Source organism: Capricornis sumatraensis, chromosome 9, assembly GCF_032405125.1.
Source record: "Capricornis sumatraensis isolate serow.1 chromosome 9, serow.2, whole genome shotgun sequence".
In the NCBI taxonomy this organism is placed as follows: Eukaryota; Metazoa; Chordata; class Mammalia; order Artiodactyla; family Bovidae; genus Capricornis; species Capricornis sumatraensis.
In genome coordinates, this window is record NC_091077.1 from 79,583,343 (window position 1) to 79,611,222 (window position 27,880).

At 47.2% G+C, this 27,880-nt stretch overlaps 1 protein-coding gene and 1 non-coding gene across 10 annotated transcripts in view; both read left to right on the forward strand.

Moving 5' to 3' along the window:
* The window catches only part of TENM2 (teneurin transmembrane protein 2), a 1,060,439-nt gene that overhangs the window by 936,390 nt on the left and 96,169 nt on the right, over positions 1 to 27,880 (forward strand). For all 9 annotated transcript variants that reach the window (XM_068980695.1, XM_068980696.1, XM_068980697.1 and 6 more), the window contains 2 exons: positions 21,121 to 21,331; positions 25,855 to 25,974. In XM_068980695.1, the coding sequence (XP_068836796.1) occupies positions 21,121 to 21,331; positions 25,855 to 25,974 (331 nt within the window). The remainder of the gene's footprint in view (positions 1 to 21,120; positions 21,332 to 25,854; positions 25,975 to 27,880) is intronic.
* On the forward strand, positions 2,255 to 2,327 carry TRNAG-CCC (transfer RNA glycine (anticodon CCC)). The gene has a single exon. It is a non-coding gene; the product is annotated as a tRNA-Gly (tRNA).

Here is a 27,880-nt window from a genome sequence, read left to right on the forward strand (position 1 = left end):
TTCCATTTTATTGCCTGTAAAATAGGCCCAGTTATGCCACCTCCATGAGCAGGTATGACGTTCCAGGGAGAAAATGTGTGTGATACGTTTTACAAGGCGCCCAGCTCATACGATGCCCTCTTGTGTTGGCTGTTGCTGGCTTTCACGTTATTAGTATTGATGGTGTTGTCATTGTCCAGGATGGATGCTGAATCCACAGAGATGGAGCCGAACCTGTAATTTCCCCACAGTATATAACCAGTGAGATTCTAACCAGCGTTCATCAGACCTCAGGGTTGTATGACAACACTGGAGAGCTTGTTAAATATATAGATTTGTTGGTCCCAACCTTTGAGATTCTGATTTATTAAGTCAGATGTGGGATTAGGAATCTGCATTTTTGCCAAGGATTCTGATGCAAGGGATCTGCCAACCACATTTTGAGAAAAAAGTTTTTTCAAATAACAGTTTCCCCTGCGTGGGCTGACACAGCCCAATGTCGTGATGCCTGTTTCCAAGACCTCTACCCGTAGTATTTCCAGAACCCAAGAGGAATGAAGTGAAGAAAGGGGAATTTAATTCAGGAAGAAGGAAGGAATTGGAAAAATATGAACACAATTTCCTGTTGTGTTTCTGAGTAAATAGTATGTTTTAGAAGTGCTCTCCATTCCTGGTTGGAGAGATGGCCAATGTTGGTCTCAAAATTTAAGCAGCCTTTAACTCTCTGTCATTAGAGTGTGAATCCATCCATCCATCCTTCCATTTGTCATTCTTTCATGGTTTAACAAACATTCGTTGAGGGCTGACTAAATGTTAGACTTTGGAAACAGGCCTCTGGAAATATGAAGACAAATGGCACAAAGTGTCCACAAAGAGTTCACTGAATCCATCTGAAGCTCAGAATCCATCTGGAAAGATGTATAAGCATGGTAGTATCACAGTCCAGCGAGTGAAGGCAGACGGGGCGGGAAGCCATTCAACCATGAGCTTCAGGGAGACGCTGTCATAGAGCATGGGCGTCAGCTCTGCGGAAAGAAAGCCCATCACAGGATCAGGCCGGGGTCTCCAGCCTGCCTTCTAGCTCCCTCAGGTCCTCAGATCTGTGTGGTCAGGAACCCCTGGTAGGAGCTCTTCCCTCCACCAGCAGCGTCGATCTTTCTCTCTGTAAGTTAAGGTCTTGTCAGGCTGCTCTTCAGAATGGTATTTCCCAGCCCACCTGCATCTGTGAAGCTCAGTTCCTTGTTTTGCTCCAGAGGAGGCTGCCTAGGGTTAAGAGATGTGGATGCTGGCCTGAGTTCAGGGCACTCCAGCCAGGCCTAAATGGGGAGAAAAAACACTGCAGTCTCTCCAGAAGCACTTGGAACAGGCAAAACCCGCCCCTCACCCACCGCCTCCTCCACATCCCACAACCATCCAAATTGGTTTGACATGATTCAAGGATGCTGTTGCGGCATTTATCTCAATTGTTAATTAATAACTCACCTTGTCTGTACGTTTAGCAGAGCCAAGCTCGGGACCTCAGGGACTCCGGAAGAATCCAAATAGTCCGGTTTCTCCATCCAATGAGGGAGCAAGCTTGGTGAACCCATTGTAAATGCCTTGATTAATGTGTGTAAATCACACTGATGGATGGGTTGGGTGGAGGACAGCATAAAAATGCAATGTTGCTCTATTAATTGGGTTGGATGAGGATTCCCTTTGCAGTCCAAAGACCTTGTGGCGAATGTAGCTGGAGCCATAACCAATTAGCTCCCAGAGAGCAAAGCAATATATCTCACGCTTAGAAGACTAAGACTTGGCCTAGAGGCCACTGCCAGCTGGCCAGGCACTGGGGCTCTCATCTTTGGGAGGGAAAAAGAACTAGCCCCAACTGAACTCGTAGCGAACCACATGGGCCTTCCAGGTGTAATAAGGTCTTTGATTTCCTGAGCACATTTGACTAGAGAAGCTTCTTCTGTTGAGGGTACTGAGAGTTAGGGGGTTTGGTTTCCTTTTATTCTGTTGAGGTTCAAAAAAGAGATAGAATCCACTTTCCACTGCATATAAAAGCTATAATCAGTAAGATTTCAAGAGCACTGTGCTGGGCTTTGGAGGCACCTGGATCATGGGAACAGGCAACCCACAAGGTTTCCCTGGTGCTGTTCTTGCCCCTGTTCCCTGTGCCCCCACACAGAAGCAGAGAGAGAGTTTTACATTGTAAGTCAGATGATGTCATGCCCTCCAAAGGCTTCTCCCATAGGTAGCATCAAAATCAAATGTTTCACCTTGGGGAACTTCCCTGGTGGTCCAGTGGCTAAGACTCTGCACTCCCAATGCAGGGGACCCAGGTTCAATCCTTGGTCATGGAACTAGCTCGTACGTTCAGCAACTAAGAGTTCTGCATGTTCCACCTTGGCCTGGAGGGCCTGCTGTGATGGGTCCCTACTTTCCCTCTCACTGTTCCCAATAACCTCCATAGCAGACCTGCTTCATCCCCTCTGGCCAGCCTTCTAAGCCTTGTGGGGGCTAAGTTTCATCCCCCAGCCCATGCCGGTCCAAGGCAAGCAATACTCTGACTTGGGCATTTTGCATGACAGACTTCTCCAGGCAAGAATAGGAGTGGGTTTGCCATTTCCTCCTCCAGGGGATCTTCCCAACCCAGGATCAAACCTGCGTCTCTTACGTCTCATGCATTGGCAAGTGGATTCTTTACCGCCGAGCCACTTGGGAAGCATCTTATTCTTAGGTCTCAGCTCAAAGGCCACAGAAAGGCCTGTCAGAGAAGGCTCACCTTTGTCTTTCTCCCATCACTCTCTGGTGCTTCCTTCACAGCAGATGTCACACCCAATTTACCCCTTTCTTTCTTCTTCATTGTCTGTGTCTTCACAACAAGTTCTATGAGTCTTTCTCTTCATAGTTTTTCCGTTTCCCTGATGAGGATACCTCAGGAAGGGCATAGTCAAAACAGGCTTTTCAGCTGGCCACTGTGACATCGCTTTTCTTCCTTAAAGCCAGCATCTCATTTCTTCTAAAACAGCAACAAAATTTGGAAGTTGTTTCTGAAGAAGCTTCAAACAAGTACAGGATATGTGCTGTTGCCACAAAAGGTCCTGGGGGGACACCGCCTCCTGGGCAAAACTTTCCAGCAACTGTTTTCATAGTAAATGTATTTGACCATGAATTTGTTGAAGAAAATAAAAAGGTGTGGAAAGTTCATGAGTTTACCTAACACAGCACCTTCAGTCTTTTCTAATCAAATCTTTAGAGGCTTAAATGGTTATTAAGTGTCTCTTAAGGAATTGTATATTTTTCCCTGATTAGATGACAAATCAAATATTCATCATAAAATTATGATTAAAATGCATAACTGTAAAAAATGTTGATAATTCAAATCACTGAGGACTTACTTGGGGAAATTAAAGGATCAAAACAAAGATCTAACTGGTGGCAGGGAGGTAACATTTGCATCATTCTGTTGGCTTCCTGCTTTTTGCCTTGACCAGAGTAGCTGCCTAGATGACTGAGATGCCCCCCTGGTTTCTGTGACCAGCATTTAAATTTCAAATTCAGGGTTCAAGGGCATAGGTGCGATGCTTAGCTCTGTTGCTCCCACAACCCTCCCCTCAGTCCAGACTAGTGGTTCCCTACCAGGGACGACTGAGTTCTCCAGGGCACCTTGGCCACGTCTGCCATTGTATGAGTCACAGCAAGGAGGAACAGAGGAGGCGCTGCTGGCATTTTGTGGGTAGAGGCCAGGGATGCTACTAAACATCCTGCACAGGATGACTCACAACGAAGAATGCTCCAGCCCCAAATGTCGGTAATGCCAGGGCTGACAGATCTGATGCAGACACTAACATCTCCAGGAGCGTATCTGAGGGGCTAGACAGTACCGGCAAAGGGAGTGTCCTTTGTTTCAAGGTCAAAGGCCTGGGGCATGGAGCCCTTATTAGCAGAGGCCAGGCCAGTGCTCAGATGTTACCAGACTGCCCAAATAAACCATGGTGCTGGCCCAGGAGAGCCCTAGGAGCCTCTTATTATCATCCTTTATATAGATGATAAAGAAGGGCCAGAGAAGGACGGTGGCTTACCCAGGTCCCCCAGCTAAAATGTAGCCAAATCAGGATTCAGGACACATGGTCAAGGGCCCCTTACAGCTCCCGAGTTTTGTGTCCCGGATCAGAGCAGAGCAGATCTGCTTAACGCCCTCAGCCCCTCAGCAGCACGAATTCTGCAGCACTCTGAAAAATCACCTCGGCATTAGCTTTTCTCTTCCCTGTTTTGGGTCTGGAGTGCATTTTTCGCCACAAAGTGCTTCTGCGGTGAAGTGCCAGGGGCGACCAGGGGAAAGTGGAGCAGTTGGACTTTAAATAGCGAGGCGTTCTCCGCAGCGAGGAGAGAACAGCTGCCCAAGGCCTGTGCTCTTTCCTTTGACTTTCCATCTTCTCAGCCAAGAGCTCTGGGGGATTGGAGAAGGGCCAGAATTATGTGGCCAAATATGAATCGAAGGAAACCTGCAAGGTGTCCCCCAAGCTCAGAGCCCAGTGTTTCTGACTTTCTCCACACGCAGCAAAACCCAAGCCTCTTCCAGGAATTCCGTCCCTTTTCAGTCCTCAAGGTATACCAGCATCAATCTGCCCCCAGCCAGGACTACCAGCACCACCCAGGGGTAGGGCCTCACACCAAGGGACACCATGTCTTTCATTTATGAGATTATGGAGCCCAGGATTGTCAGGCGCAGGAAAGCTGCAATATACAGTTGCCAGCAGCTACAAAGTCCAGAGAGGGAAGTAACTCCTTGAAGGCCACACAGCAGGGAAGGACAGATAGGAGCCAAACGCCCGGTTTCCTGGCTCTATTGTGTTGTTATTTATTTTTTTAATTGGAGGATAATTACTTTCCAGTATTGCATTCGTTTCTGTCATACCTCTGTGTGAATCAACCATAGGTGCCCACATGTCCCCTCCCTCTTGAACCTCCCTTCCACTTCCCACCCTATCCCACGCCTCTAGGTTGTCACATAGCGCCAGGTTTGAGCTCCCTGCAACATATGGCAGATTCCCATTGGCTATCTGTTTTACATATGGTAATATATGTGTTTCAACGCCACTCTCTCCATCCGTCCCACCCGCTCCTTTCCCCACTGTGTCCACAAGTCTATTCGCCATGTCTGCGTCTCTACTGCTGCCCTGCAAATAGGCTCATTATTAACATCTTTCAAGATTCCATATATATGTGTCAATATACAACATTTGTTTTTTTCTTTCTGACTTACTTCACCCTATATAATAGGCTCTAGGTTCATCCACCTCATTAGAACTGACTCAGATGCATTCCTTTTTCTAATATTCCATCGTGTATATGTACCACAACTTCCTGATTTGTTAATCTGACAATGGACATCTAGGTTGCTTCCATGCCCTAGCTTTAGTAAATAGTGCTGTGATGAATGCTGGGGGACAGTTATTTCCTGGCTTTAAACCCAGTACATCTTTCCCCAAAGGGACCCAGTTACCCTCCAGAGAATGGGTGCCTGGCATTGCTTGTTTGAGCCAAGGTCTGTCTGAGACCCGGGACCTAGACACACTTGAGAGTGAGCAGCGTCTTTTTTTCTGGCGGCACTGGGTCTCTGCGGTGGAGTGCAAGCTCTTTGTTCCTACACTCTGGGGCTTCTCTCCAGTTGTGGCCCACACACTTCTCTTGTTGTAGCCAACAGGCTCTAGAGCGCATGGCTTTAGAAATTGAGGCAAATGGGCCTAGTTGCCCTGGGTCATGTAGGATCTTAGTTCCTGGACCAGGGACTAAACCTGCGTTCCCTGCATTGGAAGGTAGATTCTCAACCACTGGACCACCGGGGAAGTCCTGTGAGTGCCTTCTTTAAAGTTGCACCCCAAGTGGGACTCACTCCACCCCAGTCCCCACTCTGTGCAGACATCTTGTCATTGATGGTGATGATGAAAAACACCTCCCCCCAAACCAGCCACTCTGGGACAGACTCCCCCAAATCATTCATTCATTTAACAGATGTACACCAAGCCTCTACTCTGTGAGGCATGAGACACAGAGTCCCACAAAGAACCCACAGTCTAAAGATGGGTGAAGAAGACGTGAAACCAGTCAAAGCCGTGTTCTAAGTGTCCACGATAGATCTGAGGCCACAGGACAGTGGCAGCCCGGAAGAGAGACATCGAAGCCAGTAAAGTGGGAATTTTGAAAGCTAGAGAGGAATCAGATAAGAAAAGAAGGAAGGGCACGGTGGACGAGGAAAATGGCAAGCGGACACAGCACATTTGGGGGCATCTGAGACAACGGAGAGGGTGGAGCATGGAGGCAGGGGAAACTGGGGAAGCTGGTAGGGATAGACCAGCTCTTGTGTGCCAAACAGAGCATTTTATCCCAAGTATTGGCTTTACCTTCCTCCACTGAGCATCTTGGTCCCCAAAATCACAGCCACCCCTTTCCTTCAGACAGGAAGCTGACAGATCTGTTTGAATTATTCCTGAACACACACACTCGCAGCAGAGAAGTGTCTTTCTTTATGATGCCCCATTGCCTGTGGCAGGAAGAGGCAACCTGGCAGGATGATAAAGAGGTTCTGGGGTCAGGAGGTTTTGTTCACCTTCTGGCTCCCCTGACCGGTTCATGGTATGAATGTAAGTAGGTCCCTTCTATTTCTCTGAGCCTCAGTTTTGTCCTCCCTAAAGTGGGGCTAATGATGGATCCTACCTTACGGGATACTGTGATGCTTAAATGAGCTTATCTGTGCAAAACGCTTAGCACAGTGATTTCCATCGGTCAGTGGGCATCAGAATCTCCAGAAGGGAGTAAGGCATAGGTTAGGCTGGGCCTCATTCCCAGAGTTTCTCATTCGATAGGTCTGGTAGGGGATCCTGATGCTCGTTTCTAGTGAGTGCCCAGAAGATGCTGACACTTTGAAAACCACTGACTTGGCACAATATGTCCCCTTGTGAGGAGAGCTCAAGTGCCTCCAGGGAATGATGTCTGCAGGCCTAGTGGCCCTGGGCTGCCCGATGGGGAAACCAGCTAAGGCACTCTGGCCTTAAGGCCGCAGGAACATCCCCAAGCTCGATCCCTGGGGCAGGTCTACTGGAGCGGTCATTCCCTGGTTCTCTCACCTGCCACCTTTGTCTGCATGGTGTCACACAGATCCATGGGTACACCTTTTTCTGGCCCCTCCAGTCTCTATTCCTGATTATTAAGGCCCTGGTTTCTTAATGTCTTCCCACCTCGACCCACATCCTGCCATCAACTCTGCTAGGCTGACTACTGTTCTTGCAGCTGCCAGTCTATCCCACACAGGGCCCTCAGAAGAATCCTCTTTAAAGGTCAGGTCGTATCACAGCGCTTCTCAGACCTTTCCAGGGCATCTCCTCTCCCATAGAATGGCGTCCAGGTGCAACACTGGCCATTCATTTGCAAAAGCAAGTCCCCGCTTCCATCTGATCTCCTTTCTTCCTTACCCTCTCCTTCCACTGGCCCAGTGTCCACCTTCTTGTTCTCCCCATAGCTCACAAAATACACCCCATCCCTGGACTTTTGTACCTGCTGTTCCCTCTGCCCCAAATGCTTTTCCCCCAGATGTTTCTGCAATTTGTTTCCTCATTTCACTTAGGTTTCTACCCAGTCGTCACTTCAGAGATGCCATCCCTGGCTCTCCTCCATCCCTCTTCAACCCTTGGCCTCCCCTTTACTTTTCTTCAAAACACTATCACTCTTGCAAAGTCTATTATAATTTGTTTGTCCACTGTTTCCCCTCTCAAGGCTAGGCCCACAACCTCCAGGTTCCTATCTGTCTTGGTCAATTCATTATTAAGTAACTTGAAGAATGAAAGCTTGAATATGAAGTATCTAAGATAAGCAGTTGTCATTTATTCAAGAGATTATTAATAGGATGAATAAATTTCATTTGAGGATTAAAGCAACACACACAGACAGTGACACCCAAGTCACTACATACCATTGACACCACTGTATTAATGCAAAGAAAATCCAAGTGTGAGCTACACTGTTTCTTTCACAAAAATGTGAACGTGTGGTTCTGTTGCTCTTTGCCTCTGTAGCCAACTTTGCTCACCCTGTGCATTGACTTCCTGTGGGCTGACCGCAGTAGGTAGGCAGGCTCCATAATCCTCCTCCAACGAAAGGCAGAGGCAGCCAGGAATCAGTCCCGAGTGGGTCCCGACCTCCCACAGTATGGGTCACTTGACCAAATGTGGAGTAGCACGGAAGCCAGAGTAAACAGATGGTTACTATCCACTGAGTGCTTTTGCGCGGAGCTTATTTAGTCTTTCACAACAACCCTATTATGCTGATACGATCATTTTCAGTTTACCGATGAGGACGCTGGGGCTCAGAGAGGTAAAGGAACTAACCCAAAGCCACACAGCCAATGCATTGCAGACCTCCAGATCCTGGGATCATAATTGGCGGTACTATACCAGTTCTCAGTGCCCTCACTGTAGAGTGGGTGTGAGGATTAAATTGAGCACATCTCTAGGGAGCGTTCAGCACAGCGCCTGGGGTGGAGTAATGGCCAGTTTTAGGAATTCGCACTTCTGATTGCCCTCATCTAGCAGGAAGCTTCTGATAGCCAAGTCTGGTCCCTTCTCCGCATGCCCGGGCTGGGGGTACTTCTTTATTCTTTACCTGCTAATTCTCTCAGCTTTGGGGCCAGCCCTCCCACCTGCCCTCAGTCCCCCAGGAGACAGGGCCTCTCCTCAGGCGGAAAGGGACTGTTCCGGCTTATTGCTCAGAGGTGTCGGTGGTGACAGCCCTCTTCTTTTCTGAGGGCCCCAGCTAGTCAGTGTCTGGCACCCCACCAGGCTTGCCACCCCCTGCCAGGCCCGGACTCCCTGGCCATCGGCTCTCTTCTGTCTGACCTGTCAGTGGGCTCTTTGAAATGGTAGTTGATGAGGGCAGCAGGCATGGTGGGGGGGAGTAGACGGAGCTGGGAGAGGCCACAAGCAGCAGGGCCAGGCCAGCATGTGGGGAAGTCAGTGCCTGAGATCAGAAGCCCCGCTCTCTGTTGCCGCCAGTTTTTGTAGCAAGAAAGGGGGCAGACAGCTGCAGGCAGGGGAGAAAGCCCCCGGGTATAGAAACGTGGCCCTGGGCTAACACGGGGGAGACGGTGCCAGCAAGGCCTGTCAGGGACGTCCGAGGCGAAACTTTCTGATCAAGTGAGATCACTGTTGCTAGAGGCTCTGTGTGCTGAGGAGAGGCAGAAGGGGAGGGGAAGGAAGAGGAGAGAGAAAGACTGAAAGAGACAGCAGCTAGAGGGTGACGTTCTCTGAAGGCTTGGCATTGCCTTCCCCGAGTTCTGCAGCCTTCACAGGACTCCCTGAAGTTGCGGTGACCGCTTGCAGCCTCCTGTGAAGAACAAAGGGTAGAAACCAAGAGCATAGACCTCCTAGGGGTGAATCACTCCTCCATCATGTACTTCCTGTGTGACTGTGGGCAAGACCCTTAAGCTCTCTGAGCCTCCATTTCTTTACCTGCAAGGCGGAGCTCACAGAATATAAAAAGAAAAGTATTAGTGACTTTTTGCAACCCCATGGACTGTAGCCTGTCAGGCTCCTCTGTCCATGGAAGTCTCCAGGCAAGAATACTGGAGTGGGTTGCCATTCCCTTCTCCAGGGGATCTTCCCGACCCAGGGATCAAACCCGGGTCTCCCGCACGGCAGGCAGACTCTTTACCATATGAGCCACACAGAACCTGCCTCAAAGGGTTCTTGTGGGCATTACTGGCTGGTGGCTGGATCAGGGTGCTTGGCACAGGCTGAGAAAGCACAGAGAAACTGAAGATGCTAGTGAGGGGACAGCCCTGTGGCGGTCTGCCCAAGGCAGAAGTGTAAGCTGGGTGAAGTGAGGAGCTGGGGTGGAGGGCAGCTAAAACATTCTGCATCCTGGTTTTTCAAAAAATAAATTGCCCTTCCCTATGGCTTGAAATCGTCCCTCTTCTGTTTGATGTAGTCCTGCCTTAAATTAAAGAGCTTGGCACAGGCACTAAGCATGGCCATGTGGCAGATAAGCTGCTCCTGTGTGTTGGCCATTCAGAATGTTTCACAGTAGCAGACCTATCATGGCAGCCTCACGCAGGATTTGATTTTGGAGTGCAACAAACTGGGTTCAAAACGCAGCCCTAGGCGGTGCAGCCACCGCCATGCTATCGTTGCCTCTGCGGGTGGCGCTGGTGTGCTCGATCAACCAGAACCGGAGCGTGGAGGCGCACAACATTCTCAGGAGGCAGAACTAAGACCGGAAGGATTGGTTGAAAGAAAGTCGATTTCTGTGTTGATCTGAACATTGAGACGAAACTGGGTAGACCAAGCATGGTATCAGCTCCAGCAGCTAGAACATTTTCCCTGCCTTAAGGATCATCTCTGACCTTCTGTAGCAAACAAGGATTCAGCATCCGGTCCTTCTGCACAGGAACTTGCGTGAAGCTTCTAGGACCAGCACCCAACAAGCCAAACGTTTATGATTTCAAAACCACGTATGACCAGATGTACGATCTCCTTAGGAAAGACAGAGAGCTGCATTCCAGTGGTTGCCCTTTAACCCAAAGTGCTTGACTCTGACAGGTGTCGCCTGTGAGTACCACTCAGGGGCACCTGTGAAGCAGGGGCCACGGCAGCCTGTGCGAGGTGTGCGAGGTCGCTGGGTTTCTGTCTTTATGCTCATGGGACAGTCAAGGAGACCACATGGACACTGTCGAGGAAAGTTCTGGTGCAATGTTAGAGCAGTTTCGATGAGGAAGGTGGGACCCCAAACCCTGTGGCTTTACACACTGCAGGTGGGTGGGGGGGTGGGGGGTGTGCCCTGATTCACAGGGGTACTTCCCACTCCGGTGGTGTTCTGGAGGGTCAGACCACAGGAGGGCCACGTTGGCTGCAGAGGAAGCATGTTAGAAGCAGGTAACTTGAGAAGATTTCGTTTCAGGAGGACACAAAGCAGACCGGTTTGCTCCCTGAGACTCACAGGGTTCTTGTACACATGACCTCGGGCTGTGTGTGGATAGTAAGACCATCCTTGATGGCTGGGTTTTGACCAGGACCTTCAGGGTCACACCCAGATGGTTTATATTCCTGGGCCTCCTCGCGTTACCTCAAATGATGGTGAGTCTGTGGGTGGAGCCCAGACACGTTCCAAGCAAAGGAGTGTAGACACCATGTGGAAAACTGTCTTCACATTGGCACTCTGGCAGTTTTGAACAAACTACAGATGTTCTCTGTAAAAAATAAAACAGAACAGCCCCACCAGATAAAAGCTGCATGGTCTTAGGTGAGGTGTTTAATCTCTCTCAATCTGCAATTCTTCATCTGTAAACAGCAGTGTTGATGATGCCTGGAGTTCTGATGGTAATTTAATGAGAGGATGCATGTAAAGCACTTAGCCCGGTGCCTGGCACTTAGTAAGCTCTGCATAAGAGCAGCTATTAGCTCTCATTAGATGATCCATGGCCGTACTGACCCCCAGGGATGCTGTCACCGAGCACAGGATCCCTGTGCTGAAAAGCACTGGCTTTGGGAGGCTCCGGGAGCACAAGGACAGAGGCTCTGAGCCAATGTGCTCGTTTTGATGGTGTAGTTTGCATTAGGACTGACCACCCCAAGCCTGTGTTTGACAAGATGGTCACTAAAGCATGGAGCTGTCACTTGTCACTGTGGAGTAGATGAAGGTTTGGCTGGTCCTTCCTAGGGGAGAATCCCCAAACCTAGAGCCCTGTGTTCTCCTGAAGTGCTTCCCAACTAGTAAGACACTAGACTGTTGGCATGGAGATGCTCCAAGCCAAAAAGTGTCCATAGTCAGGAAATACTGCACACTCCACTGCAACAGTAAAGATTCCTAACGCATAGTCACTCAGCAAAGGCTCTGAGAAATCCCGCCGTGATGAAACCACTTTACCTTTGTTTAACCAGCACCCCCTAGACTGACCGCAGACCCTTCTGTCCCACCTCACTCTCTATTTTAGGGAACCCCTGTTACTCTCCCCCAGGAGGCATAAGTTGCCTGAGGGTGAGTTGTGCTGCTGTGGATATCTGAAAGGTGTTTTCAGTCATTGAGAGCAGGGGGCGGGGGGGGAGGGGGGGCAGGGGGGTGGGGGGTGCAGTGGGGCAGTCTCAAGCTCTAGTGAGCAAAGGAATCACACGGGGCATTTTCTTTAAAATGCAGATTCCCAGTTTCCACTCTCAGGAATTCAGTAGGTGTGGGTGAGATAATGATCAGTATTTTAACATCACTGAGCTGATTCCAGGACAGGGAATCTGGGAGCATAACCTGACCATCAGCAGTCTGGTGCCTGATTTATAGAAGTACGTGCTCAGAACACCAGCGTCAGCATCACCTGCGAGCTTATAAGAAATGCACGCTCTCGAGTCCCAAACTCTAAAACTATAGAATTAGAATCTACATTTTAACAAGTTCCCCCAAGTGATTCTGATGCTGGTTAGAATTTGAGAAGCATTGGTTTTAAAGGGTTTGGTTGATAGTGTTTGTTTTTGTTTTTTGTCCACTTGTTTTATTTTTGATGAAGAAGCATCCCCCCCACCCCCCCAAAAAAGAAAACTAGACACACATTTCAAGTTCATTACCATAATATTTCTACCATCCCTCACCTCCCATGCCCATGCATATGGAGTCGACCAGATGCCCCAGTAGCTTCAGGGTAAACCAGAATCCCATCAAAAAGAGGTTTTACTTGGATCATATCACTGCCTTCAGTAACAGTGCCTGGGTTTTCCTAGGCAGTCTTTGCTTTCTTTCCCACATCCATCCTGAAGACCAGGAAAGCCAGCACAGGAGCTCTTAGTGGGGGCCTCCACTCTGCCAGGTCTCTGATTGGACATGATGGATCTTCCACTGCTAAGTTATAAGCAAAGCTGGAAGGTGCTTTGGGGGCAGGGATCCCAGGCCTTGGAATTCAGAGACTGACAAAAAGAGTTGACAGGAAGCAAGAGGAACACTTCCAACAGGCCTTCCAGAAGGAATGCAAATACAGTTTTACTTCTTGCAATGTTTGAGAATGGCGGGTGCCCCATGGGGGGAGAGGCGAGATGCCTGCCGAACGATGGTCCATCAGGCAGCCAGGGTATTAATGGCAGGTGAAACCTTCCAAATGAGCACCCTGTCAGCCAATCTATTGCTTTAAAAGGTTGGCGGTGCGGGAGACCTAACAGGCAATGAAGAACTAATCTCATATTGCCAGGTTAAATCAAGGCAGCCTTGCCTGTGCCTTTCACTTCTTAGTTACATCAAGCTGGAATACTTTCAATTATCCCTCACTTCCAACTTGTCAGCAGGCATTGGGTAAAATGCAAATAGAAGAGTCCCCTTCCCTGGTGGAGAGGAGGAAACATCATTAAAAACAGCCTCCCCCGTTTGTTGAGCTCTTCCTCTGTGTTTAGCGCAGTACCTTCATCTTCTCATTTCACATGGACCATCTTATAGCATCTCCCTGATCTTTGGTGACATAGGTGCTATTAAGTCCACTCTGTAGTTGGGAACACCAAGTCACAGGAGGTCGCTCACCGTAGCTAATGAATGATAGATAGGACAGATTTTAAAACCAGACCATTCAAACTCTAAAGCCTGTATTATTATGTTATTTGTTTAACTAGGATAGAAGGCCAGTACTACCCTGGACAATGGTTCCCTGAGCTTTGGAGTGTTGGACCTGCCTTAAAATTTTGTAAGTGCTGTCCCAGTGGCAGAGACTGGCCAGGATCAGCAATGCAGTGCCCTCAACCTGGACTAGAGCGCTCAGGAGCCCTGGGTCCTATTTCTTCCTTTCACGTGCTCTCTGACCCTCTCCCCCTCCTCACCTTCACCCCCTCGCATGCACGGTTGACCAGATACCCTGAGATGCTTGGAGATTTGCATTTCGGAGTTATCTCAAGGTCCAACACCCAGCCTCAACATCAGAGAGCAGATTGGTGAGTCAGTTGCTCCTGCTGGCTGAAGGAGTGTTTCTTCTGCAAGTTTATGTAAGATCAGGCTGCCAGAATAGTGCTGATATGCTGATCTGGGAAACTCAGATTGTTTACCCAGATATAGGCCTGGCAGGAAAATATTAGCCAGGGACCCCATACCCTTTCAGCACGGTCCTGTAAGAGCTCACCTTAAAACAAAATAACTCCCAGGGCAAGTCAACTCCTATGGTCGCTGTATTTCTTTTTTCACTCAAGAACCCCTTTATGTGTCTGGCTAGAATTCAGGAGCCTTTGGCCTCTGTCAGCCTGCAGTGGAGGCTGCTCTCCAGCAACCCCCTTGCTCTCTCTTCGGGTCCGTCACAAAGAGCACACAGTGCAGGTCTCCCTCTTGCCCCAGCTTGCCGCCTCCCTCCTTCTCACCACTGCTCCATTCATCCCCCCTCCTCTCCATCATTCAGGTGATCTCAAAAACTGCCCTAGCATTATTGGCTTTACTACCTGCGTTCCCTGTATTTTGCTGGGAAAATGAGAACATGACAAGTACTGTACTCTGTATGGGAAACAGACCTATATGATGCCAAGAAGACTCAAAAAGAAGAAAAGAAGTAGAAATGATTTGGAAGCACATAGTAGGTTACTTGGATAGGAAATGGCTACCCACTCTGGTATTCTTGCCTGGGAAATCCCATGGATAGAGGAGCCTGGCAGGCTGTTGTCCATGGGGTTGCAAAGAGTCAGACACAATTTAGCAACTAAACAGCAACAACAGTAAGTTACTAGGTGCCCTTATTTAATCCTCCCAGTGCTCCTGTGAGGTCGTCAGCATTAGCAGCAGCAGCAGCAGCAGCAGCATCACCGCCATCATCGTCATCATGCCTGCTTTGTGCTTAAGGAAGACAGAGCACAGAGAGGGTGATCATCGTGCCCAGAGTCAATCTGTTAGCAAATACGTGAAGCGCATAATCTTAAAGATGCACCTTGATGAATTTTTATCGACATAATCACTTGTGTGGTCGAGTGAATGAGATAATCTAGAAAATTCCCAGAACCTGAAAGGTCCCCTATATTCTTTTCCAGGCAATACCTCCCTATAAGGGTGACTACAATTTCTAACGTTTCTACTGTAAGTCAGGAACTTTGCCTGTTCTTGAACATCCGATAAATGAAAGACTATGTAGTCTTGAAAGCCAGTGTTTTAACCAGTCCACCCTACTGAGTGGGAAAGGTAGATTTGATGGTTGGTGGTCCCTCTCGTCAATTCCTGACCTGGGAAAAAGTGCGGCTCGTTTTTCATGAGCTGCCGACCAGTCCCCAACCCTGTGCTGCCTACAGACACTAGCAGAGTTTATCCGTGGCACCTGAAGTGAATTGTGAGAGTTGATTTGTGCCACCCTGTCGCAAAATAAAACTGAGAAAAGTAAATTTGGATCTTCCTCTGAAGCCTTTAATACCCACGAAAGCCAGAGAGTTCATGCAGGTCATTGAGGGAGTCACTTGCATACCAAGCTGCAAGGAACAAAAGGCACCAAGAACAGACCCAAATGCCTCCATCTGGATTCTCCCAAAGCTGCCCAGTTTACAGAGATCAAAGAGGAAATGAAATAACCCTCGTCTCATTCCTGGAGACTTCGCTTTCCTACAGGAGTGATGCATGGACTCAGGCAGCCTTCCCCAGACAGAAGAGAGGTGCATCTTTCAGCCAACTTGGAAGGTGCTCAGTTGTTTGCTATAGCTTCTCTGTTCACCCGTGGCCCCTGTCCCCCAAGAGTAGCATCACTGTTAAGTGTTCAGTGAAGGATCTGAGATTAAATCTCTGGACTGTTGAGGAACTCCTTAAAAAGCCTTCCAGAACAAAGGAGGCAGCAGCTGGAAACAGCTGGCACCAGCCTGCAGCCCACCCAGGTGTGCCACCTTGTACCAGTGGTAAACAGCTGGAGGGGGGCTCGAGGCTCCCAGGTAAACAGTGTGGTCCTTAGCAGCCTGCACTGCAGACAGTGAATTCCCAGGCATCTTGTTTCTCATGCTGATTCCTTTTTCAGATGTCCATTTCAACCAGCCAGACTCTTCCTCAGCTGTAGGGCAGACAAGCCTTCAGAAGTGATTAAATCTCGCCGCTGCTCATGCCTTCCCGGCTTAATGAGTGGCCACTGCCCTGTCTTCAGGCTCCCTTTGGGAAGGAAGCATCTCCTCCTTCCGATGATGAAGAAGACAATGGGTGGTGATGTCATGGGTTGCCTCTTTCTGCTTTTTCTCCAAAGCTGCTTCTTGACCACTCGAAGAATTTACTTAGTTTTTCTGAGCCTCATTTCCAACTCTGTAGGATGGGCGTTGTTCTGAGTACTTTCTACACCAGGTGCTCTTCCAAGTCCTGAATATGAAATAACTGCTTTCATCCTCCCAACAGCGCTTGGCGTCATCTTCATTTTGTAGCTAAGAAAGCTGAGGCACAGAGCACTGAATTGTCCACAGTCAGCAGATGGGTAGTAGCTGCTCTGAGATTCAAACCCAGACACCCCGGTCCAGAGTCTGCAGCTTATGGGTTCTATTTTTCTGCTTTGTAGGGTTGCCATAAGGATATAAATCAAGAATATATGTAAATCCAGTACAATCTATAGCATTTATTATTACCATCAATTATTAACTTATCCCTATTTGAAAACATAGCATTCTTGCCCAACTGCAACCTACCCATGAATGACTCTAATCAGGGGACATTCGTTTCATTTATTTCTTTGTATCCCATTTTTATCCACTGAAAAAAGGGAAAACTTCAGGGAGTTTCTGGTTATGGTAATTCCTATCATTCAACATATCCTATATTGGTCAGTCCCTAAGTCATGTCTAACTCTGCAACCCCATGGACCATAGCAAGTCCTGTCCTTCACTATCTCCTGGAGTTTGCTCCAACTCATGTCCACTGGGTCAGTGATGCTATCCAACCACCTCATCCTCTGTCCATGTATACTGTATGCCCGACTGATACTATATCTGTCCATTCCCCATCATATGACCCTATGATATATGCATTGTTATCACTCAGTTTTAAAGGCAAAGAAATTGAGTTTCAGCCAGCAAAACTTTGATCGTAAACTTTTTCTTTCTAAGCTGACACAGCCAGGGACTAGAGGAATTCACAGTCCAGGTTCTTAACCTCCGTGTAGACTCTGTGTAGACTTTTGGCTTCTTATCATGAGAATGCCAATCCAAAGCTTTCCATTTAGCATTAACCTGATTTTAGTGTCACGTTGCCAGAACTGTTATGCAAAATTCTCTCTGATTTTCTTTGTCAAAAGCAATACAAAGAATGCCTCACCTACCGCTCCCAGAAAGTTTCTCCCTATCCATATTTCTCTGGAATGGCCATTCCCATTAGCATACCGTGTCTGTGTGTGGCATACAGCCAGAACTTTTCTTTAGTGTGTGTTCTAACTTAAAGCACCTAGTTAATACTCCACAGCCACATCTTGCAGAGTGGAGTAAATAAGAATGTTTATGAAGTGGACGTAGGACCCCGCTGTGAGCTGATGGGGAAGACCTGGGTCAAACTTTCCCATAACCGCTGAGTCAGAACGGGGCTCTTTTCGAAGACTCTGCAAACCTCTCTCACCAGGAGAAAGCCAAGCAGACAAACAAATAAGTAGGCAGATAAATAAAAAAATAAATCATCCAATGTCATGCAGGGGCCGAGCCGCTTTCGCGCCCCTGTTGAATGGAGACGTCGGCAGCCTCTCAGGTCCTGAACTGGCAATTCAGAACAGTTTGATTGCCTGCTTGATTGTTTGCGAGATAACTGCAAGATTGTCAGTGACAGGGTAATTTACTGAAGATTGCCATGTCAGACTCCATGCGAGGGGCTTGCTGGCATAAAGATGCGCTTCTTGTGACTGACAGGCCGCTGGGAGATTGGAGTGCCAATTTCAAGTTCACAGTGTCGTCTGCAAGTGTTTGGCGGCTGCAGCCCATAATCGCAAAACATGATGAGGTCATTACAGGCGTAACGTATGCTCACACTTAATAACGGCTACAACCCCAAATGCATAATGTCTGGAGCAGGTAAATGTAAATATGTAGGAGGACATCATTTATATCCTTTTTATTTTAAGCATTTGCCATCTGCTATTGCTGATGTGTTTGTAGGACATCTCCTGCTGCCAGACGGACCCTTGAATAAAAAGCCCAGAGTCAACAAAAACAGTGAGGAAATTTGAGGTCCACACTTTTGAAGCAGTCACAGATCCGGAAGGAGTAGCTGACTCACGGGGGTTGGGAGAGGAATCTGAACAGGAAAGACTGTCTTAAGTTATTATTTGATCCTGACGCGAGGCCCTCAAGCTGGTTGTACAGAGTGGGTGGGAGAGGAATCTGAACAGGAAAGACTGTCTTAAGTTATTATTTGATCCCGACGCGAGGCCCTCAAGCTGGTTGTACAGAGTGGGTGGTAGAGGGTTGAGGGTGGGGGGGTCACATTCCCAGCTTCGGGAGGAAAAGGCCACCAGAGATGGATGGAACTCCTAATGGGAAGAGGCCGGTGGCCTTAAAGAAATCTATAGTGCTAATAACAGTGGGTTTCTTCTACCTGAGAACTTTCTGCAGCGGCTGAATGAAGCACTGCCAACATATCTCAGCAGGATATTTTTAAATCCAAAGCAGGCATTCCGTGGTGGATTCCTTCTGTCTAGTGAGGGCAGTCCATGGAAAATGATGTTAAAGGAAGAGTACTTGGCTTCTTTATCCTATTCTTCTTTCATATTCTACCAAGGGCGCTGGAGCCCTCAGCTGATGTGAAACGGTACCTTGGCATCATTCTGCTGCTGAGATATGAGTCTCCAACACCGTTTCTTAGGTCTGAGACTTGCCTTGACTCTTGGGGGGATACCCGATTCAGCCAGCACGCTGGACAGAGGTACTCATAGCCATGACTCTGAAAGTCTCTAAATTTTAAGCATGCCTGCCTGCTCACCCTCCTGTGTCTGCACTTCCAGGAAATTTTGTAAATCTAAACGTGTTACGAGACACCCGAGCAACATTTGCCCATGTGGAAAATGAGAGGCTAGTTTTAGTAATTTAAAGCCGAGCAGAACATACAACCTCCTAATTTGTTTGTTTGCTAAAAAGAAAGTAATGCATTAAAATCATTGTACATTAATTGCTAAATTACAGTGGAACTTGGGTGAAATTATATATTTCAATTTCATTAGCGGAACCAAACGTAAAGAGTAATGCCAAAAAATTACATTGTAGTGAATTTAAAGCACACAGCCAGGCCTCTGATTCAGCGCTCCAGTTCAAGTGTTCATCAAGTCACAGCCTGGAATTGGAGTACATGTTTTTATGATGCTAATTATGCCCCCCAAATGCCTCGCTATCAAATCAAGGAGGTGTAAGCAAGTTACTCTCCAAGCTCCTACACTGTGTATTCAATCAACTCCCAGCAGAGTGAAGAAGGACCAGCTAACTAATCCATTCTAATAGGAATCCCAAGGCATAAACACTGCCCTAAACATTCCCATCCCCATTCCTAACAGACATGTGGAGAATGGGAAACAGTCATTTATTCATTCAACAAACATTTGTTGGGTCTGATTCCACGTTGGCACTAAGCAAAGCATGAATATAAAAATGAATGTGACACTGTTCTTCTTTTCAAAAAGCTCATTTTCCCGACAGGAAGGCAAGCAATCAGAGATAGATAATTCTAGTACAAGGAAGTTAGTGTGAACAATGGTTTCTAATATTTCTAGTGCATTAGAATCACCTGAGAATCATGTTTAAAATGCAGATTCCAGGACCTACTCCTGGAGGCTCTGCCTGGGGAGGTCTGCGTTAGGATCCTGATTCTCCCCGTGGGATTTTGATATAGAACCATTGTCTGAGAACCTCAGATTCAGGGATGCACAGAACAAGAATACCTACCTTAGCCATCAACATCATCAGGAAGGCTTCCTGGAGGAGGCCACACCTAGTGTGGATCTTAAAGGATGCATCATATCCTTTTCCTTCTCTATACTGTCAGCTCCTTTATGACAGACACCATCATTCTTTGTTCCCTGTTTTATTTTCAGAACATGAATAGCACTCAAATATTTGTTGACTAGGAGGGCTTCCCTGGTGGCGCAGACAGTAAAGAATCTACCTGCAACGCAGGAGACCTGGGTTCAATCCCTGGCTTGCGAAGATCCCCTGGAGGAGGGCATGGCAACCCACTCCAGTACTCTTGCCTGGAAAATCCCATGGATAGAGGAGCCTGGCAGGCTACAGTCCATGGGGTCACAAAGTGTCAGACATGACTGAACAGCTAAACACAGATGACTCAGGAACGGGTGAAGGAGCAGGAATCTAGGCAAATAAATCAGAATGTTCAGAGTCCTGCAGCTATGGTGAAGGCAGCTCCAGAGCAATTGGGTAAACTAATGGCTTAGTTTGTGGATGCTCATGCCAAAGCCATATCTCCACATTTCCTGGAAAATGTCACTCATCACCCCTGGTGGTCCCACCAGTCAGCACTACCCTCCCTGGCTTAGAGGAAGTGGGGATGGAATGCTTTTCTCCGCTGAAGCAGGATTTAAGGAATCCCATGCATTTTGATGACTTGCATACCCATTAACATGGGTCTCTGAAATCTAGCAACAGGTAATTTTTTTGCGCTACGTTGTTTAAAAGCAAAGTGTTAGTTTTTATTGCCAACCGCTCAAATAATACGTGTTCATAATAGAAAAAGTAGAAATACAAAAGTTTTAACACAAGATAGAAAAAGAAAGAGACACACTAATCTACTACCTGGGGATAACCATTTGTCAACATTCTCAACAACTTTCTTTCAGTCTTTTATTTATATTGGAAATATACTAGGCTTGTTGTGGGAAACCTGCCAGGTCAGGCCTTTGGGAAGGGTCGAGGCTGGTTGGGACAAAGATGTTAACATCTCAAGGACTTCCCTGGTGGTCCGGTGGTTAAGAATCTGCCTTGCAATTATCCTTAACCACTGGATCCCACGTGTTGTAGAGCAACTAAGGCCACATGCAGCAACTACTGAGCCGTGGTGCCACAGCTCGAGAGTCTGCTGGCTACAGTGAAAGAAACGAAGATCCCCGTGCTACAGCTGAGACCCAATGCAGTCAATAATTAATTAATTTAAAAAAAAAGGTGCTAGCATCTCAGAGCAGCTTTGGGCCGTGAAATCTGCTGACCCCTGGCTTTGTCTCTGCCCTTCCAGATGGCCTGGTGGACTGCCTGGACCCTGACTGCTGCCTCCAGTCAGCCTGTCAGAATAGCCTGCTCTGCCGAGGGTCCCGGGACCCCCTAGACATCATTCAGCAGGGCCAGACAGACTCCCCCGCAGTGAAGTCCTTCTACGACCGCATCAAGCTCCTGGCCGGCAAAGACAGCACCCACATCATTCCTGGAGACAACCCTTTCAACAGCAGGTAGGCACCCTTCTGTCCCTGCAGGTGACTGAGGTCGCTGCTTCCCTTCCTGTCCAAGCAGGAGGAAGTGCTCCTGGCTCTTCTGTGGGATTTGACCCCCTGCGGTGCAGAACCTGCTGGAGACCCGTTAACTGCCTGCTTTCTAGGTCATTTTGAGGATCTATTATTTTATGACGTTATTGTTATTCTAAATCTCCCTGATTGTGACTTCTGTTTGATCATAACTGAAATATCTCATTTGTTAGAGTATTTTTTAATTTAGTTATTTTTCATTGGAAGGATAATTGCTTTACAATATTGTATTGGTTTCTACCAAACATCGACGTGAATCAACCATAGGCATTTAAAGCAGTTGTAAACTCAATAGCATAACTTATCATTTGTGGCGTCTTAGAGTCAGGATGATGCCAGTTGCTAGAATTTATTGAGCACCTATGATGAGCTAGAGACTTGATATGTATAGATTGGCTCTCATCCTCATAGCCACCCCACCCCCACCCCCACCGATTGTATCTGCTAATTGCTTACTTGGTGTTAGGCATTGTGCCTGGGCATTTCCCCTTCTCATTCCAAAATGGCAGCGGCAGAGTGGATTCCCTTGAATTTACATTTGCTCTCAGTTGCTAATTTGAGGCTTATGAGTATTCTGGGGCAAATTCTGGGTTTATTTTGCAGACAGCTTGGCCCCTCCTTTCCCACCAGGACAGATTAGAGCTGTACCCTGGAGAAGAAAGCAAGGAGACGAGTTGGCTTTGAGATGCCCATCCTCCTAGTCGGTGTCTTCTAGCCGCTGTTTTTGATGCTGAGGGTGGAAGGAAGGCAAGGAGAGGTGGCAGTCTTGTCCTCTTCAGGCCTGCCTGCACATCTCTGCTCTCCCTCTGGGTCAGTCTGGATCCAGATAACAATGATGTCAGCAGATGTGACGACGGCGGGTGTGACCTTCTTGGGGATGCCCCCCCCCCATATTTGTGCTCCTTCTCAGGGAGAAATGAGAACTGGGAACCTCTAGAAACTTGTCCCCATCCCTTTATCCCTCTGACAGCCCTCAGCATGCCATCTTTCTCTTAGTTTTCTTCCCCCTCACTTAGGTCTGGGCAGACCCTGAAGCAACTCAGGAAATATGCTGTTTAAGCAGGCTTTCAACTAGAGAAGGAAATAGTGAACTTTACATTTTAGAAGAGCCCCTGAGTCTACAAGAGATTGTCTTGGAGCCCCCCTCATTAGACTTTGGGGAGGAGACATCACCGCGTCACAACTCAGACTCTGGTCCTCCTTGGGGGAGCCTGGGGAGGGTGGGAGTGGGGAGGTGGTGGGTAATGGTACAGCCAATGAACTCTGGAGCCCTTAGAGCTCCCTGGGAAGCTATGCAGCCCCATTCGTGGCAGCTCTCAGACTATGAGGGTTCTTAACAAGGTCACCTTGGGCCAGCAACTTTAGCCTCTCTCTGTTCTGGTTTCACTAAAAATAAAATAGAAGAGAAAAAAAATAATCTCAGCCCTCGCCTGTTTCAACCCTGACATCTTCTGGCTGTGTCACATTAGGCAAGTGATTTAACCTCATAAACTTCATTTTCTTGATTGGTAAAATTAACTTAGTAAGTGTAGATTATACTACACACAGTAATATTATTTTAATACGAGTAACCCTCAAAAAAAATAAACCACATATCTTGGAACCAAAAAAATATTTTCTCTGCTTATTAATTCCTAGTTCTGGGGCAGAGACTGTGTTGGTATGTTTCTTTTTAATTATGGACATGATTCCCATTGCCAGGATGACAGGCCCTTGCATCAGTCCATAACCATTTCAGTGAGGTTTGCATGTGTGTGCGTGCTAAGTTGTGTCTGACTCTTTGCGACCTTGTGGACTGTAGCCCTCCAGGCTCCTCTGTCCATGGGATTTCCCAGGCAGGAATACTGGAGTGGATTGCTTCCAGGGGATCTTTCCCACCCACAGACCGAATTCAACCTCTGTTACAGCCCCTGCATTGGCAGACAGTTTCTTTACCACTAGCGCCACCTGGGAAGTTCAGGTTTGCATACCATTTGATTATACTATAAATGCATCTTTCAAAGGCTCATACTCTGTTTCAGTCAGCTTCCTATTAACATTTTATTTCTCCCATAAATCCTTTAATTTCCTTGTATTCTTTTCATACTCTTTCTTCACTTATGCCTTAAAAGTCAGTCTTATCCTCCTCACCAGTAGTTACAACTCCCAGAAGGCATCCTGAGTTAGAGCCAAGAAGTCGGGGAGCAGGCAGGGACTCCAGTATTTTAGGTAGACTATATCAGCCCCAGAGATCTGGGCAAAAGAAACTTACTTTAGAGAAAGCTTCTCTGAAGCTTTGAAGGCAGCAAGCAATAGCACCACCCAAATGAGCCCACACTCCAGCATGTCAGCTTGGATCCATAATTCAGAAATGCAAAATGTTACTCCAAGACATAGGTTGAAGTTCACTAAGCATGTGAATTTCAGTGCATTATCCTCTGACAAATAATGAAGGACAAAGCTCGGAGTAAAAAAGAACTTAATTCAAGACTTCTAAGAAGGCGTTTCCCCTAGATAATGGCATACAAAAATAACTAAAATGCCTTGACTCCACCACTATAATTTATAGAGCAGATCTCACTATCTAGATAATGTGATAATTGTTACACATCAATAATCATAAATAGAAATGAACTGATAGCATGTCTTAGCTGAATCTTTGCTGCGAATTGACTGCCTAGAGATGTAGGCAGCCAGCAGCAATGAAGAATTAGAAAAATAGAGGGTAGAAATCATAGGCAACCCAGCTCCCTTTATTCCTATGGCACACGGCAAAGTCTTGTGCTGCAGGAGTGATTTAAAGAAATAACAGTTGTATTAAAAAGGAGGGGGGAAATAACTCCACTGTGGGATACATTCCCAATTTTGTTTTCTCATCACAAGCAGCTTGTACCTTGTGGTCATCAACACACATCATTGATTTTAAAATAGTGTCTAGGAAGGCCTGAAAGAAATCTTAGTCTGAGCTAAGATAAGGAAAGGGAATTGAACAAAAGAATTATTTCATAAATTAGTTTTCCACTTTCAAAAGACTCTAGCATTGTGGTTAGAACCAGCTAAAAATGGAATTCATTTGTTAGGCAGCCAGTCGCAGACAATTAGAGCTGTCAGTGGAACAGTCTAAACCCTCCTGAGATCATCAAAGGGTCGGAGTGGAACAGCTGGGGGGATTGCTAATAGAAAGGGAGGTGCTTGGAGAGAACATCCCTCCAGTTTTCTGGTCACTTGGGATTGCAGAAGTCAGTGCTTTCCAAAAATTGAGCAGACTTGGACAAGATTCTGGCACAGAACAGCTCAGCTTTATTACCTAGTCCAGAAATTGGGAGTGTGTCCAGGAATCTGGATGCCTGAGAACCTCTCTGCCTTCGCCAAATGGCCCAGTGGCTTGAGGGTCAACGATACAGCTGCGGACCTGCCTGGTAGGCGGGCGCCTCAGTGCAGAAGTGGAACTTCTCATTCGCCCATTTCTCTATGAGCTCAGGAGAATTCAGGCGAAGGGAGACATGTGCGTTCTCTCTCCATGGATTTTGAGTAGACTACTGTAGCATGTCCTTTGCTTTATGGGATTTCCCCGAAGGAGCTGGTTGAATGCTGGCATCTTGGGAACATTCTAGTTACTATGATCTGGATAGAGGAGAGGTTTCTGCCACAGAGGCCAAAAGTTGAGAGGGATTTCAACCACTTCCCCCCCTCCCCTGTCCCAAATCAGGGTAGCAGGAATTTGATGTAAGAAAAATATATAGTTACATGGAATCCAGAATCTAAGATAGTTCTGCTGGAGAAAATATCTCTCATATTCTCTTTTCCTCAGGCTGTCATGGATTGTGAGAAATTTTATTTTTAAAGGGCAACTAAAAAGAAAAACAAAACAAACAAAAAAAAAAAAACAATGTATGTATATGCCCTGGCCTTGTTAAACACCTCTGTGTGCTTCCCTTCCTCCCCACTCCCCACTCCCTCTGTCATCCCAGCCTGGAGGGAAGAAGTAACATTGCCTTCCTCCAAAGCCAAAAAAAGGAAATGAGGAGGCAGATGGGGAAGCTCTCACCCGAGGATAATACTCTCTGTGCCAGGCTAAGGCACAAACATGAGTGATGTGGGGCAGCCTGGATCTCCGGCCAAGCAAAAGCCAAGTGATGTCAAGAAGCGGAGTGAGCCCAAGGGCAGAGGGACTGTGCCCAGGGGACCCCATTGCCCAGTAGAATGACTGAGGACACTGCCCATGGACCTCACCCCAGACTGCTCCTCAGGAAAAGCCAGCACAGAGGCACCCCTCTTGCCCGCAGCTCCCTATGATCGTGTGAAGCCAGCAGTTCACATTTGAAAGTCTTCTCCTTGCCTTAGGGACCAGATGAGGATGGGGGGGTGGGGAGCTTTGGCAGCGGAGAAGGGGAACTTGACGGCGATCCCCACCGCCTGTCCCCTTGTTCTCCTGAGTATGGCTCAAAAGCTTGTGTTTCTCTTTCTCTCAGTTTGGTTTCTCTCATCCGAGGCCAAGTAGTAACTACAGATGGGACTCCCCTGATTGGTGTGAACGTGTCTTTTGTCAAGTATCCAAAATACGGCTACACCATCACCCGCCAAGATGGCACGTAAGTAGCTTTGTGGGGCTCCACTTACTTAGTATTGAGGCTGCAAAGAGACAGATGGTGCAATGGGCTTGGAACCACATGCCTCCCCCTTGCAGGCTGGGGGGAGACCCCACCAGGCCAGATCTCGAGGGAGAATCCCCCCACCCAGATATATATTTTTTTGGTATGATCTCAAAAATGGAAGATAACTAGAGTAGCCAACCTCTCCAGGGCTGCTGACACCCATGCTTTTCCCATGGCATGTAAATGCTTTTCACTCTGTGTGTGTGTATGTGTGGGTGTATGTTGGGGATGAGGTTCAGGGTGGCAGAGTCTAGAAGGAAAGGAAAGTAGCCCTTGGAACCTCACTCCTATTTTCGTTTAAATCAAAGGCCATGCAGGGTGACAGGGATCCACAGGCCACAGTGTCCTGTGGTGAACCCCTTCTGTGTTCATCTGTGACTTTAGGAGCGGTGGTGTGTTCGCTTCTGTTTTGAGGGGGTGGGCTGTAATCAGGGAAGTCTAATTAAATACATTTAGTCTTCACCCTGCTGTGTGAAGGAGGCAACCTTACCCTATTATCTTCTGATTGGAAACCCACACCCGTGCAGCCCCCACCAAGATGAAAGCGCTGTCATTTCCTTAATGTGTTGGGCATGGAATTGCAATTTAGAGAAAAAGATAAAAAGAAGAAAAGACATCTATAGGAAGGGGAAAACATGCACCCACCCTGGCCTTAAAACACACAAACACACACACACACCACACACTACTGTGTTCTATTCAAATGAAAGAGGAGGCTGTGGCTGTAAATCTGATGCAACACTTTTCCTATAAAACTGGAGTCTGGAAAATCATAAACAAATCATGTACTCTGATTCTTGTCATTTCTCTGGTGAAGAATCTGGACTTTTTTTTTTTTCCCTAATGTCCTAAAATAGCCTTGGGGTAGTTTCAAAAATGACCAGCCCACAGTAGCCCTATCCTCCTATTTCCATTTCTGAGACTCAAAGAAGGCATCTGATGATTCACATCAAATTCTTAATATTCGCCAGGTTTCTGGTGTCTTAGATCTTATGTTCCTGCAGCCAAATCTCATGATTTGAATGCACTAGGACCGTGAAGGTGTACCGTACAAGGCTACCTAGGCACTTGTTCATTCTCAGAAGCCAGCGTTCTAGTCCTGTGATAACACCAGAGGAGGTTTCTGAGTCCTTGGTCTGCTGTCTCTCCCACCTCACACTGCCCCATCCTTCCTAACTGCTTCCAGACTAATTATCACCTAAATCCACTTCCTAGATCATGTATCCAACCTCCCAGATTGGTGATTCTTCAGCTTGTCCAGGCAGCAGAGCCTGGAAGTCACAGGATGTGTTTGGAAATGCTCCAAGGAATCCCACAATCTGTTGTATGTATAGTGCTGTGCACCACAGACGTGGGTGGTTCGACTCTATCATCCCAAGGAGGAACAACGTCGCTTCAAAACATTTCACTCTCCTGCGCTCTAAATAAATAAACTGTCCCCAGCAGCGTGCATGCCCTAAAATAAAAATGTAAACAAATTAACAGAATAAACTCTTCTACCATGGTATTTACCTTAATACTCATATGCTCCCTGTTCACTCATTTTATGTCTATTGGGAAACACCAAAACTGTTACCAAAATTGAATGAAGTCAGAGAGTCTGTATATTTTCCTTGAGTTTTTTAAAATTTTTATTGGAGCATAGTTGATTTACAATACTGTGTTAGTTTCAGGGGTACAGCAAAGTGAATCAGTTATACATATACATATATCTCCCCTTTTTTTTCCATTGGGTTTTTACTGTACTCTAGGAACTCTGCTAGGTGCTGGGGATTCTGAAGTGTGTGGAAGAGAGCACCACTGCCCGTAGGGAGTTGAGATCCTGGTGGAAGAGTAGAAGGTC